Source organism: Zea mays, chromosome 9 (assembly GCF_902167145.1).
Source record: "Zea mays cultivar B73 chromosome 9, Zm-B73-REFERENCE-NAM-5.0, whole genome shotgun sequence".
NCBI lineage: Eukaryota > Viridiplantae > Streptophyta > Magnoliopsida > Poales > Poaceae > Zea > Zea mays.
In genome coordinates, this window is record NC_050104.1 from 151,829,678 (window position 1) to 151,845,645 (window position 15,968).

The 15,968-nt window shown below is 41.8% G+C and overlaps 1 protein-coding gene across 8 annotated transcripts; it reads right to left on the reverse strand.

Annotated features, from left to right (window-relative positions):
- Positions 1-18: 18 nt before the first annotated feature.
- Positions 19-8,689, reverse strand: LOC118473414 (uncharacterized). Of its 8 annotated transcripts, none has more exons than XM_035962743.1 (14): positions 8,278-8,689; positions 7,279-7,930; positions 7,114-7,191; positions 5,696-5,754; positions 3,806-3,873; positions 3,589-3,730; positions 3,228-3,504; positions 3,055-3,139; positions 2,852-2,976; positions 2,689-2,760; positions 1,477-2,589; positions 1,292-1,362; positions 946-1,043; positions 19-845 (listed from the first exon to the last, which is right to left on the reverse strand). In XM_035962743.1, the coding sequence occupies exons 5-11, from the start codon at positions 3,865-3,867 to the stop codon at positions 2,513-2,515; spliced, it is 840 nt and encodes a 279-aa protein (XP_035818636.1). In that variant the 5' UTR covers positions 3,868-3,873; positions 5,696-5,754; positions 7,114-7,191; positions 7,279-7,930; positions 8,278-8,689; the 3' UTR covers positions 19-845; positions 946-1,043; positions 1,292-1,362; positions 1,477-2,512. The 8 variants fall into 8 exon arrangements, 6 of the variants coding, with proteins under 6 accessions (XP_035818636.1, XP_035818635.1, XP_035818633.1 ...); XM_035962742.1 differs by having other exon boundaries at positions 7,279-7,935; positions 8,278-8,670; XR_004852829.1 differs by having other exon boundaries at positions 2,689-2,782; positions 3,806-5,754; positions 7,279-7,935; positions 8,278-8,673.
- Positions 8,690-15,968: the final 7,279 nt, after the last annotated feature.

Sequence of the window (15,968 nt, forward strand, 5' to 3'; positions counted from 1 at the left end):
AGCATCATCGCTTGGTCATTCACACAAGTGGAAATTGGATTTGCGAGAGCAGTAACAATAGAAGTGAGCAGCCATCCATTTCATTGGAGGCTTCATTTTACCAACAAAATAGTGGTATGCACAACTAGAAAACTAATTTTAAAACCTAAAATCTTGAACCACATTACATGCGGCACCACCTGCATATTGAAGAAAGCCAAGTTGCAGACATGTGCCTGGACCTGTACAAGGAATATGGCACCACAATGGCTGGCCTTAAGGTACAAACTCACGTTCCATTTGTTGCTTGTTGAATCTTTACAACGATTTGTCCTATATTTTCTTCTCCTTTCTGATCATGCGATCTTTATTCCCTGCAGGCATTAGGCTACGAATTTGACAACGATGAGTTCCATGCAACTGTTCATGGTACCTTGCCATATCACAATCTAAGGCCTGACCCTGTTTTGAGGACCCTCCTACTTTCAATTCGACAGAGAAAATAGTACGAATACCAACCAGCTAGTTTTGTTTTCTGTTTTCTTGCTGTATTCTGAGATGATATGCTTGAAAAAATGGTCACGGAGACCATTTTTTATCAACCTAAAACCTGGTTACCGCAGGTGTTCACAAATTCTGACAAAGCTCACGCGGAGGAAGCTCTATGCAGACTTGGTTTACAGGGTTGCTTCGATGGTGTGATCTGCTTTGAGACACTGAATCCCTGCAATGGTCCGAGCGCGTTCGGCATGCTGTTCCCAGATGAAACGTTCCCCGACTTGGCTGATCTGAATGAATCCGATGGGTTCAGACCCATATCACCCATCCTCTGCAAGTCTGCAAGCCCTCCGTTGAAGCCATGTAAGCTGTAACTCGGATTGCAAATGTTGATACCAAGAAAACAGTAAGAACACAGCTTTTCTGAAGAAAAATGGCAAGTAATTCTGCAGTGAAGATTATACGTACGTTCTAATAATCTATGTTTCAGATATTTTTTGACGACAGCACTCGGAACATAGCTTCGGGAAAGGCAGCAGGCTTCCATACTGTGATTGTAAGACGCCCTGCACATTTGAGCCGTCATTCATGTTCGAAGGGAAAGACTGAACGCAAAACTTTCTGAGCTCTGCAGGTTGGCAGGCCGACACTTGTTCCAGGGGCTGACCATGCTTTGGAGAGCATTCACAACATGAAAGAAGCTCTACCCGAGATATGGGACAGCCAGGATCAATATTAGGAAAGTAATAGTTGTCAATTTGTGCCAAGGGATGAAGATTCGAAAGGTTGTCTGTAATCTTAAAAAATAGCATACCTCCTATGGTTTTGGTAGAAGTTACCAAGTTCATAATAGACAAAAATAGACTGCTTCATATCCTCTATAACCTGGAAAGAGTAATTTTTCAGCAAAGAAAATTGTGATAAATCTGATAGAAGATGTATGCTATAGCTAAAAGTTTGCTCCAACTTTATAATCTTCTAAATAAATTGTTAAATTACGCGAGCTTGTCGGGAGGATGGTGGGAGGTGCGGGCATGGCGATGCTGGGAGGCGTGGTCGGCTTCGCTGGGACGGGAAGCGAAAATCCTTGGTCACGGTCGGCAGAACTCTAATCTTGATTTGCCTTTCAAGTTTATTGAAAATGGGAGCAGTTCCTGTGAAGAAGCAAACTATTGTGAGGGATCACAGCGACACTTGTCGAACAATGAGGAGACCATTCCACCTTCAGAATCTCATGCTGTTTTAGATGAAGGATCTCTGGGTATTCAAGTTGAGGACAAGGATGTCAGCTCTTCACAAGCACTTGGTGGCACACAAGATTTATCTTCTAAGAAGCCCCAGGAAGACAATGTTAATATTGTGCCCATCGAACCTGTCTATGTAAATGATGGTTTAATGATGCCTAATGATTTGATCAGGCTGTTGATTACAGTATATTGTACTGTTCAATGTGACTGCTAGGCCTTAACTACTCCACTGGATCTGGATTTTTTAAGGACACAAAGTTACTTCTTTTCTGACCTCTCCCCTGTGATCTCCAATATGTATGAATCAGTTGTTGTTTCTTTAAATTCCAGGCCGAGAAGGATGAGCTTCGTGATGAGAAGCAGAAGCTGAAATTGGAGAAGGAGAGTTTAGAACACCAGATGAAGCTGATGACATCGACTCCAACCTACATGCCTCATCCGACCCTGATGCCGACGCCTTTCCCTCAGGCACCCCTAGCGCATGTTAGACAAAATACAAAGTTTATATTTTTTCTCATAATATAATACATTACATATTTGGAGGCTGTTTGCATTATCTAAATATGTGTAACCCATACAGATTATTATGGGAATTCAATTTTTCGCACAACATATTTATTAATCATTTGCACGATCAAAAATTTCACAAAATATCTCTTATTAAACCCATGTCATAGGTATTACAAACAAAATTCATAGACATTCAAGTTTGCCTCATGTTGCTTTTGGTTGATCAATAACACGCTTAAACATAGTCCCAATTATTGCTCTTTGCGAATTTGTAGAATCTATCTACGCCTTTGTTCTTCAAGAAATGTAACAACAAACTGACGGTTGTTCCGCGCCACCAAAGCTTTTTGAATTGCTGCAATGAATGCCACAATTAATCACATCTACACGTAGTTCATGATATAATGAGAACCATCACGATTTAAATGTAACTAATTTTTTAGAATATACTTACGTCCAAAATGATGGGTGTTGTGATGGAACAGATTGAAGTGTATTGCGGTATGATCCGAAGACTCGAGGCACTCTAGAATTACACATTTAAATCTCTGTTACAAATCATTATAAAGCAAAACTTAGTGACAGATGATTTTGAAAGGCGTAAAGACATGTTGTACCTTGTCTTCTGAACCGTCTAAACATAGTACCAATTATTATGCCATAATCCTCCTTAGCCAACACCCAGCGGAGTGCATTTTTGTTTAGTAGGTCACCCCAAACTTTAATGATATGTAAATATCCCCTACGACATTGATTTTGTTAAGAATAGGTTAGTAATATTTAGATTTGAATATATAACTCGACAATTAACGGAATATACCTAGCATCCATTATAACAATCTTTCTGAAAGGGCCCCACATTGTGCGATGAATTGTATCAAAGTGGACTACAATAGCCATAATGTCTACAAAAATAACAATTTATAAATGGATTAATACTGAATTTTGTGTAAACGATATTTTAATAATATTAAGAGATCGATATATTCTTACCGACTAAAGTCCTGTTTGGCAACTCGGCAACATCAGCAAGGTTCAAAAGTATTTGTTTTGGGAATGGCGCCATTTGAATTGGAACCGTGTATGGCTCCACGATAGTTTGTTGGTCAAGATACAATTCCATGGAACCATTTAGATGACGAAAATTAAATTCACCCGGATGAAGGCTGAATTTTACATTATGCATCTTGTAAACATGCTTTTCATGGAGCAAATTATCGAAATGTTTGACTGTCTCATACATATATGTTATGGCCTCGATCTTGGCTCCCTAATAGTATTTCAGTAGGAGAAGAGGCGATGGTATGAAGATCGTGTAACTTTGAAAATGAAACTTAAAGAATTGTTGGCTTACATTGATGTCAGATAAAACGAAATGTTGTCTGTCACGAAAACGTGGTTCAATCGGGAATTTAACTTCTACCCGAGCGACAATACTGTATTTCCGCGGTAGCCCATAAAAATCTTCATCACGGTAGTCGTCGAACAACCTGAAGCTATATTAAACATACGACTAAATATAACGGTCATAACTTTGATAGACAATACTGTATTTTTATATAATAACTTACATAGGCATCCTTTTTAGGCGGTCCGTTGCGGCTCTTTCACGGTTCAATACGACCGGTTCCATCAAAACCTTTGTAGCATTTAACATAATTTAATATTTAAAATTTAAATAGAACGTAAATCATACTTTCGCATCAGCTTTCAGGGTGCTTGGCAGAAAGTGTGTCGGTAATAAAGCTGGAGTTAGAGATTGCTAATAAGCCCTTATTTTGCTCTAGATTTGTTCTTTTAGCTTCTAGTAGGGGGATTGAAGCAGATTACAATAATCTGTATATTAATGTAAGCACATGTGGAAGGGTCATGGGAATGACGATTGGTGCAAAGCTTTTAGAAATCCAAACTCTCTACCAACAACACAAACAATTTTGTTTTCTTTAATTGTCCAGTGATGTTATCAAGGTTGATTTATATTTTTCAAAAAGTCAAGTAATTAATTTGTCTGATGACATGTTTGTGGTGTACTGGTGTGTATGTACAAGTATCTTATTTTAAAGGAGGGAGAGCAAGGATCTATAGCCTTGAGACCCCATATAGATGAAGATGTGCACTGCATCATGTAGTACCATTTATAGCTTAAACCTTATATTTATGAGTCTGGGGCCATAAGGCCTTCGAATCTACGGATAGAGTGTCTAATACCTCCCCACTATCATTTTATCTAAATATTAGCATCAACCGATATATACCGGTAGAATGCATATAAACTTTATACCCCAATACAAACCACCAATACACACAAGCATATCAACTGAAACATAGACGAAAAATGAAATCAAACTGGTATGGGCAGGCTAAGAATAACCTAAATGGTATAAGCACATGTGGAAGGGTCATGGGAATGACGATTGGTGCAAAGCTTTTAGAAATCCAAACTCTCTACCAACAACACAAACAGTTTTGTTTTCTTTAATTGTCCAGTTATGTTATCAAGGTTGATTTATATTTTCAAAAAGTCAAGTAATTAATTTGTCTGATGACATGTTTGTGGTGTACTGGTGTGTATGTACAAGTATCTTATTTTAAAGGAGGGAGAGCAAGGATCTATAGCCTTGAGACCCCATATAGATGAAGATGTGCACTGCATCATGTAGTACCATTTATAGCTTAAACCTTATATTTATGAGTCTGAGGCCATAAGGCCTTCGAATCTACGGATAGAGTGTCTAATACCTCCCCACTATCATTTTATCTAAATATTAGCATCAACCGATATATACCGGTAGAATGCATATAAACTTTATACCCCAATACAAACCACCAATACACACAAGCATATCAACTGAAACATAGACGAAAAATGAAATCAAACTGGTATGGGCAGGCTAAGAATAACCTAAATGGTATAAGCACATGTGGAAGGGTCATGGGAATGACGATTGGTGCAAAGCTTTTAGAAATCCAAACTCTCTACCAACAACACAAACAATTTTGTTTTCTTTAATTGTCCAGTTATGTTATCAAGGTTGATTTATATTTTCAAAAAGTCAAGTAATTAATTTGTCTGATGATATGTTTGTGGTGTACTGGTATGTATGTACAAGTATATTATTTTAAAGGAAGGAGAGCAAGGATCTATAGCCTTGAGACCCCATATAGATGAAGATGTGCACTGCATCATGTAGTACCATTTATAGCTTAAACCTTATATTTATGAGTTTGGGGCCACAAGGCCTTCGAATCTACAGATAGAGTGTCTAATACCTCCCCACTAATATTTTATCTAAATATTAGCATCAACCGATATATACCGGTAGAATGCATATAAACTTTATACCCCAATACAAACCACCAATACACACAAGCATATCAACTGAAACATGGACGAAAAATGAAATCAAACTGGTATGGGCAGGCTAAGAATAACCTAAATGGTATGGGCATGAACTCTGTACCTCCCAGCTCGCTGTTGGCGTTGCCGTCACAGTGAAGAATCACCTTGCACCAACCAAACCTATAGATAAAATTGAGTTACTCCAAGAAAGAAGAAGCATACTAAAAAATCTATGCTTTGATATGTTACAGAATTCAACTACCCTAAGAAGATGGAGTACAAGGTGGAAAATACCATTGTGTTTCAGCATTCTGCACACAAATTTGATTACTCCAGTTGCATGAATTATTTATGATATGTAACCAGTTGGTATGTCCGAAATAGTTTGTGTACTAAATGTGTAGGACCAATATGAGGGCATGAGGTTTAAGATATAATGAATCAAGATTTGTCATCAGTCAAAGGAGCTTGTCTATGCACAGATCATGCAGTTACAACAAGATTCCTTTCATTTTATACTTAAACCTATAATATGTGCTATTCAGATACAAGTAACATAATCACCATACTTTGACTGAAAATTGCAGGCATAGATCGATGTACTCATCCCATGTCGGAATACCAGTTAATGTAGATCTAACATTTGTAGCCTCCGTTGAGCCACTATTGCTCAAGCACCAGGTAAGAAATCACGCTTGCAACTAAAATTTAACTACATCAGGCTGGTATGAAAAGAAATGACCAGCTGACCACAATACACTAACCATGATGTTTTGGTTTTTGGTTGAGTAGGTGGATCTGGTTTTCTTTGGCCACGTACACAACGATGAGAGGACTTATGGCAATGTACATCAGTCAAGCCAAAGAAGGATGCCACTGTTCATGCCACTGTTCTGAAGCCTGATATCAGCTGAACAAGTTGAGATTATCAAGAGTTTCAGAATTCGGGTATGCCAGGGTGCATGCCACAAGAGGTGATATGCTGGTTGAGGTTAGTTTTTGTATTTCCTTTCCTTTACGCAATTTTTTCTCTCCTTTCACATGTTTGAATTAGTACTTTGGAGATTGATGTGGGGCATTGAATAACCTAAATTCTAGAAAATTCAGAAAGAGTTTAAGATGTGCATTTCACTATGAACAATTTTCTCTTCAGTTTGTAAGCTCAAGTACGATGGAGGGTTTGGACCAATTTATCTATCTAGAATTGTGAAGCCTGATTCGGCAAGGAGGCTATGGAACAAGCCAGTTTAACCATAGCTGTAGGCTCCTGAACTTGAGTTATAATTTGCAGTCCTGTAGTTCTAAATTTCTGAAACTTCAGTAAAACCAGTGTTCCAAACAGGATTTGCTAAACCAGATATAAAACACAAAACGACTACAGTACTGAACAGTTAGCTAATCCATATGAGGGGGATCGAAGTCAAACTACCTATTGAACAGTACCGAACAAGCAAATCCATATAAGCTCAATCCCCACGGGTCATCAAACATATATAATTGAAGATATAATTGAAGATAATTAAAAAACACAAAACACACCTATTGAGGGCGCGGATGTAGGGGAGCAGTGGTTGAATCTGCAGCAATGGGGAGAGTTATAGGGAGCAGTGGTTGAATCTGCAGCAATGGGGAGAGTTGTGGGGAGCAGTGGTTAGAGCAGCAACTCAACCGCGTAGTTAGAGCACGGTGTGGTGCAAGCCTCACCGGTTGTTCTTGTAGGTGGGCAGAGGTTGCCGAGGTCGATGCGGCGTCGTCGATGGAAGGTGAGCGAGGATCGCGGACCAGATGGGTAGGAGAGCGTTGATGGCGGCCGCGCACCTCCTCCCCACGCCCTCAACACGTGCGCCGTGCTGCTTTGGAGATCCGCGGGCGGTCGCGGAGGATGAAGGTGCGCACCGCGGGGATGGAAGGTGCGTGCCACCTCCATCCGCCACCTTCCATCCGCGGGATTTGGCAACAGACCTTCCATTGGCGCAGGGGCGGGCGTTGCGGATTTCACGGGGTTGGCGCAGTGGCGTTGCGGGCATCCATCCTCAACCTCCTCCTCTCGACCAATGCCGTACGGTGACCTTCCATTCTCCGCTCAATCAAGGAGGAGTTGCGCCACATACCTTCCATTCTACGCAAGTCGTGGCACGAGCAGGGTTGCGCCAGCCGTCGGGGCGCGTCCAAGGAGGATTTGGCGCAGGGGCGGGCGTTGCGGGCGCAGGGGCGTGGCGGTGGATTTGGCGCGGCGGATTGCAGCCGTGGATGGAAAGGATTGCGGGCGCGGATGGAAAGGCAGCGGATTGCGGGGGCTGCGCGTGGAGAAATCGCGGCGTGCTCGCGGCGGGCAGAACAGCGCCTGTGTGGACGCCTACACTAAGAACATATATAGTAGTAGAGATTAGACATTGGAAAATGTTTTCTATCAAAACAAAGGAATATGAAGTTTTAAATATATCTTTATTTGACTACACACCCAAAATAATATTCTATTGAAATAAATATGGTGTGTATATTTCATGTTGAAAACATTACCTAAATAAAATAATAATAATAAATAAAGTAACTAAATAAATAAATTAATAGAATTATTGCACATCATGTTGGAGTTCCATTTGTGCATTAGACTTGAACTTAAATTTAGAACATATTTGAATTCAAATTTGAGTTGAAAAGAGAATAGAAAGGAAAAATATATATAAAAAAGGAGAAACGTACCTGTGGGCCGATTCTGCCCAACCGACCACATCACCGTGCCAGCCCAGTCTTCGCGCCCACGCGCATTGGTGCCAATGATGATCGAGGCCTGCTCGCCAGCGCCCTTCCCTTGCGGTGTTCTCGTGTCAATGGCGCTCCTCTTCTGACTGTGGGCGGGTCAGGGGCGTCGTCCTCACCGTAGGAATCGGGGCGTGCCAACAAATCCAGCCTAAATTCTGCCCTGGGGATCTCCATGGATCTTGGTCGGGTGGTTGGCATTGGCCCTGGGTATAAGACTGAGCCCCGACGCGCATCTAAATCCCGCCGCAATCCACGCCTGGTGCCAGCCGCCTAATCCTCTGAACCTCGCCGTCGCCAGCACAGGGAAGGACCCGTCGTCGTCCACTTTAGTGTAAAGATCCCCTAGTCGTCCGATACCCCTTTGGCCCGGCACAATTGCATAAGAGCCCCTGCCGTTTTCTACAATCAACCCTTAGTCCACTTTAGTGTAAAGATCGTCTCAAATTGGTCCTTTTAATTATAAAGAAGTCCCTACACTCTTAAGTATTAGTACCCGTAGTCCAAAGGATATTTAAATTATGTAAATTGATATGGAAAATGATTTTAAGTATAAAATTAATCCTAGAAACTTAGATAATTCATATTTTGATCATTTTAACTCCGACTTGACCCGTTTGAATTGCGTTAGGTTCATAATAAATATTACCTGTACATTATAACACTAACTTTTATCATGTCACATACTTTTGTAATTGGGTATTTATTTATCCTATATATAGTAGATTAATGAAACCAATCCAAGCAATATGTTAATAATTATAATCTGAATAGAAGGTGATCTCTAACTAAGGTGTGACTTATATTAAAGATAATCTTTAATGTATATCTCACATGATTTATAAAATCAATCTAGGACTTAGTACTAATTGTTTAATCATGTACGCCTTAGTGATTCTCAAACCTACGTCTTCGTAGCAATACGTAGAATATTATTACGCTGTTTGTTCACTTGCTTTGGTGTAATGTTACCATATACATTGTTTGCTTATTGTATGTATTGCTATGAGTAACACCGAGGTCACGAGAAACTCAAAGACCAACTTGGTGAAGTACCTGGATTCTGAAGTCTAAGGCAAGTTGTGCCCTTGATCACTCTCATTTACCTAATAATGTTCTTTGTTAATCACCGTGACATGATCAGGATAATTTGATGGGGCCTAATAGGTTTTCCTAGATTTGTTTACCCCACCCCTTGCAGACAAATGAACTATTGGGTAGACTTGCTATTGCTCTACCTGGTTTTGGAATTAATGTTACATCTGAATTATGATCATGTTCCAATTTTGTTGTTGTTTTAATTATTGTTCATGACAAGATCATTGTGTTAATTGGAACATGGAGTTTAACTTGAAATAATAATGCTACCACAAGGGTGGTATGTGACGCCCTTGGTTGACTGATTAGAAAAGTTAGTGGAGGACTACCATACCCAAAAGGGCAAGGGCGGTAGAGGAGCTGTGGAATAGGGAGGTTCTCGGGTCGATCATGCTGCGATGGCATTTCGGACGAGAGATTCCTATATTTCCCTTCACAGAAACCGTAGCGAGTTTTCTGAAGCTAATGGAACTTTGTAAAGCCCTTGTAGTGCTACCCTGCCTCGTCTCATCGGCAGAAATGAATGGGAAGTCGCGATCCCTTGGTTGTCCAATGCCCTGGTCGTCCACTTTATTGTAAAGACCCCCTTTAGTGTAAAGATCCCCTGGTCGTCCGATACTCCTTTGGCCCAGCACAATCGCATAAGAGCCCCTGACTGTAGATCCCATGGTTGTCTGATACCCTAGTCGTCCACTTTAGTGTAAAGATCCCCTTTAGTGTAAAGATCCCCTCAGCAGAGATGAATGGGAAGTCACGATTCCTTGACAAATGGGTTACACGACTTGTGGGTAAAGGACGCAACCTCTACAGAGTGTAAAACTGGTATATCAGCCGCGCTCGCGGTCAAGAGTGACTTAGGACTCTTGCATGATTAATTTATGGAATTAATCTTAATTTGTCATATGCATTGCATTGTGAGTGTTATTATTAATTGTGATCTCTTATTTAATTGGGTTGGTATCTACTTATACTTAGTAACTGCTAATAAAATTTTGACCAACTTTAAAAGCAACGCTCAGCTTTAACCATCCTCTTGGTAAGCCTTACGTTTCACATGAGTCCCACCTTAAGTGAGCTCATGCACATTATTCCTGAAAGGGAAATAGGCTTACACCTTTTCCTAATCGATTTTGGTGGTTGAAATGCCCAACACAAATAATTGGACTAACTAGTTTGCTCTAGATTATAAGTTTTACAGGTGCCAAAGGTTCACAATAAACCAATAAAAAGACCAAGAAAGGGTTCAAATACAAGGAGCAATAGACAACCGAAGTGTGCCCTGGTCTGGAGCACCAGACTGTCCGGTGTGCCACCGGACAGTGTCCGGTGCACCAGGGAACTCAACTCCAAACTGCTCACCTTCGGGAATTCTGGGGGCCGCTCCGCTATAATTCACCGGACTGTCCGGTGCGCCAGCGAAGCAACGACTACTTCACGCCAACGGTCGTCTACAGAAGACATTAAATGCGCTACAGTGCGCGCAGACGTCAGAGCACGCGCCAGACGGCACACCGGACAGTCTACAGGACCTGTCCGGTGCACCACCAGACTGTCCAGTGACCCAGAAGACAGAAGCTCCAACGGTCGAACCCTAACGGTCGGGTGACGTGGCTAGCGCACCGGACTGTCCGGTGCGCCATGCGACAGCAACCTCCACCAAACGGCTAGTTTGGTGGTTGGGGCTATAAATACCCCCAACCACCCACCATTCATTGTATCCAAGTTTTCAGCCTTCAAACACCTTACAAGAGCTATAACATTCAATACAAGACACAACAAAAGAGATCAAATCCTCTCCCAAGTCCAAAGATCATTCCAATCAAATAGTGACTCGTGAGAGGGAGACTTGTGTTCATTTGAGCTCTTGCGCTTGGATTGCTTTTTTCTTCTTCATTCTTTCTTGTGTTTAACTCAATTGTAACCAAGACAAGAGACACCAATTGTGTGGTGGTCCTTGTGGGGACTTAGTGTCCAGTGTTGATTGAGAAGAGAAGCTCACTCGGTCTAAGTGACCGTTTGAGAGAGGGAAAGGGTTGAAAGAGACCCGGTCTTTGTGACCACCTCAACGGGGAGTAGGTTTGCAAGAACCGAAGCTCGGTAAAACAAATCACTGTGTCATCCGCCTTATTTGCTTGTGATTTGTTTTCGCCCTCTCTCTCGGACTCGTTTATATTTCTAACGCTAACCCGGCTTGTAGTTGTGCTTAAAGTTTGTAAATTTCAAATTCGCCCTATTCACCCCCCTCTAGGCGACTTTCAATTGGTATCGGAGTCCGGTGCTTCATTAGAGCCTAACCGCTCGTAGTGATGTCGGGAGCATCCGCCAAGAGGGAGATCGGGACCAGCGACAAGTCCGCAAGCTCGGGGAGAACGCACTCAAGGGAGTCCGCCCACAAGCACAAGGAGGAATCCTCTTCCTCCATCAAGTCCCAACGGAAGGGTGACAAGAAGAAGAAGATGAAGAAGGTGGTCTACTACGAGACCGACTCTTCGTCACCCTCTACCTCCGGCGCGGAATCGGCATCCGCAACTTCTAAACGCCATGAGCGCAAGAAGTATAGTAAGATGCCCCTTCGCTACCCTCGTATTTCAAAACGCACTCCATTACTTTCCGTTCCACTAGGCAAACCACCTATGCTTGAAGGTGAAGATTATTCTATGTGGAGTGATAAAATGAGGCATCACCTAACCTCACTCCACAAAAGCATATGGGATATTGTTGAGTATGGAGCACAGGTACCAAAGAAGGGAGACAAGGATTACGACTCGGAGGAGGTCGAACAAATCCAACACTTCAACTCCCAAGCCACTACTATACTCCTCGCCTCTCTAAGTCGAGAGGAGTATAATAAGGTGCAAGGGTTGGAGAGCGCAAAGGAAATTTGGGACGTGCTCAAGACCGCACACGAAGGAGACGAGGTGACCAAGATCACCAAGCGGGAGACAATCGAGGGGGAGCTCGGTCGCTTCATGCTTCACCAAGGGGAGGAGCCACAAGCGATGTACAATCGGCTCAAGACCTTGGTGAACCAAGTGCGCAAACTCGGGAGCACCAAATGGGATGACCATGAAATGGTCAAGGTTATTCTTAGATCACTCGTTTTTCTTAACCCTACGCAAGTTCAATTAATTCGTGGTGATCCTAGATACACACTAATGTCTCCCGAGGAAGTAATAGGAAAAATTGTGAGCTTTGAGTTGATGATCAAAGGCTCCAAGAAAATCATCGAGCAAGGCGCCTCCTCCACACCCGATGTGCAACCCGTGGCATTCAAGGCAACGGAGGAGAAGAAAGTAGACTCTACACCGAGTAGAGTCCCCATCGACGCCTCCAAGCTCGACAACGAGGAGATGGCGCTCATCATCAAGAGCTTTCGCCAAATCCTCAAGCAAAGGAGGGGTAAGGACTACAAGTCCCGCTACAAGAAAGTTTGCTACAAGTGTGGTAAGCCCGGTCATTTTATTGCAAAATGTCCATTATCAAGTGATAGTGACAGGGGCGACGACAAGAAAGGAAAGAGAAGAGAAAAGAAGAGGTACTACAAGAAAAAGGGCGGCGATGCCCATGTTTGCCGGGAGTGGGACTCCGACGAGAGCTCCACCGACTCCTCCTCCGACGAGGACGCCGCAAACACCGCCGTCACCAAAGGGCTTCTCTTCCCCAACGTCGGCCACAAGTGCCTCATGGCAAAGGATGGCAAAAGGAAGAAGGTAAAAATCAAAATCCTCCACTAAGTATGCAACTTCTAGTAATGAGGATAATTCTAGTGATGGTGAGGATAACTTGCTCACCCTTTTTGCTAACTTAAACATGCAACAAAAGGAAAAATTAAATGAATTGATTAGTGCTATTCATGAGAAGGATGACCTCTTGGATAGCCAAGAGGACTTTCTAATCAAAGAAAACAAAAAACATGTTAAAGTTAAAAATGCTTATGCTCTAGAGGTAGAAAAATGTGAAAAACTATCTAGTGAGCTAAGCACTTTCCATGATGTTATTTCCAACCTTAGAAATGAAAATGCTAAATTAATTGCTAAGGTTGAGAAATCAAATATTTGTGATAAGTCAATTGACAATCTTAGAAATGATAATGCTAGTTCAATTGCTAAGATTGAAAAATTGAATGCCTCTCTTGCTAGCCTTAGAAATGAGAATGAAAAATTAATTGCTAAGGCTAGGGAATTAGATGTTTGCAATATTTCTATTTCAAATCTTAAAGATGAGAATAACATTTTGCATGCTAAGATTGTTGAACTAAATTCTTGCAAACCCTCTACATCTAGCGTTGAGCATGTCACTATTTGCACTAAATGTAGAGATATTAACATTGATGGTATTCATGATCACATTACTATGATTAAACAACAAAATGATCATATAGCAAAATTAGATGCTAAAATTGCCGAGCATGAACTAGAAAATGAGAAATTTAAATTTGCTCGTAGCATGCTTTATAGTGGGAGACGCCCTGGCATTAAGGATGACATTGGCTTCCAACAGGGAGACAATGTCAAGCTTAATGCCCCTCCTAAAAGATTGTCTAACTTTGTTAAGGGCAAAGCTCCCATACCTCAGGATAACGAGGGATACATTTTGTACCCTGTCGGTTATCCCGAGCACAAAATTAGGAGAATTCATTATAGAAAGTCTCACTCTGTCTATAATCATGCTTTTATGTATAAGAGTGAGGCATCTAGTTCTAGGCAATCAACCCGTGCTAAATTGCCTAAGAAGAAAACTTCTACTGCATCAAATGAGCCTAACATTTCATTTAAGACTTTTGATGCATCTTATGTGCTAACTAACAAATCAGGCAAAATAGTTGTCAAATATGTTGGGGGCAAACACAAGGGGTCAAAGACTTGTGTTTGGGTACCCAAGGTGCTTGTTTCTAATGTCAAAGGACCCAAGACCGTTTGGGTACCCAAGAACAAGGCCTAAAATTGTTTTGTAGGTTTATGCACCCGGGGGCTCAAGTTGGATCATCGATAGCGGGTGCACAAACCACATGGCAGGGGAGAAGAAGATGTTCTCCTCCTATTAGAAAAACCATGATCCCCAAAGAGCTATCACATTCGGGGATGGAAATCAAGTTTTGGTCAAAGGATTGAGTAAAATTGCTATATCACCTGACCATTCTATTTCCAATGTTTTTCTCGTAGATTCTTTAGATTATAACTTGTTTTTAGTTTCTCAATTATGTAAAATGGGTTACAACTGTCTTTTTACAGATATATGTGTTATTGTCATTAGAAGAAGTGATGATTTAGTAGCATTTAAGGGAGTACTCGAGGGTCAGCTATACTTAGTTGATTTTAATAGAGCTGAACTCGATACTTGCTTAATTGCTAAGACTAACATGGGTTGGCTGTGGCACCGCCGACTAGCCCACGTTGGGATGAAGAATCTTCACAAGCTTCTAAAGGGAGAACACATTTTGGGACTAACCAATGTTCATTTTGAGAAAAACAGGGTTTGTAGCGCATGTCAAGCAGGGAAGCAAGTTGGTGTTCATCATCCACACAAGAACATCATGATGACCGACAGGCCGCTTGAGCTACTCCACATGGACCTATTCGGCCTGATAGCTTACATAAGCATCGACGGGAGTAAGTATTGTCTTGTAATTATGGATGATTATTCTCGCTTTACTTGGGTGTTCTTTTTGCAGGAAAAATCACAAACCCAAGAAACATTAAAGGGATTCTTGAGACGGGCTCAAAATGAGTTCGGCTTAAGGATCAAAAAGATTAGAAGCGACAACGGGACAGAGTTCAAGAACTTACAAATCGAAAGCTTTCTTAAGGAGGAGGGCATCAAGCATGAGTTCTCTTCTCCCTACACGCCACAACAAAATGGTGTAGTGGAGAGAAAGAATAGAACTCTATTGGACATGGCAAGGACCATGCTAGATGAGTACAAGACTTCGGATCGGTTTTGGGCCGAGGCGGTTAACACCGCTTGCTACGCCATCAACCGGTTATATCTACACCGAATCCTCAAGAAGACATCGTATGAACTCCTCACCGGTAAAAAGCCCAATGTTTCATATTTTAGAGTCTTTAGTAGCAAATGTTTTATTCTTGTCAAAAGAGGTAGAAAATCTAAATTTGCTCCTAAGGCTGTAGAAGGCTTTTTACTAGGATATGATTCAAACACAAGGGCATATAGAGTCTTTAACAAGTCCACTGGACAAGTTGAAGTTTCTTGTGACATTGTGTTTGATGAGACTAATGGCTCTCAAGTAGAGCAAGTTGATCTTGATGAGTTAGATGATGAAGAGGCTCCGTGCGTCGCACTAAGGAACATGTCCATTGGGGATGTGTATCCTAAGGAATCCGAAGAGCCTCCACATGCACAGGATCAACCATCTTCCTCAATGCAAGCATCTCCACCAACTCAAGATGATAATCAAGCTCAAGATGATGATGATGAAGATGAAGAGGAGCCACCTCAAGAGGAGGGCAATGACCAAGGGGGAGATGCTAATGATCAAGACGAGGAAGATGATGAGAGTCCAAGACCGCCACACCCAA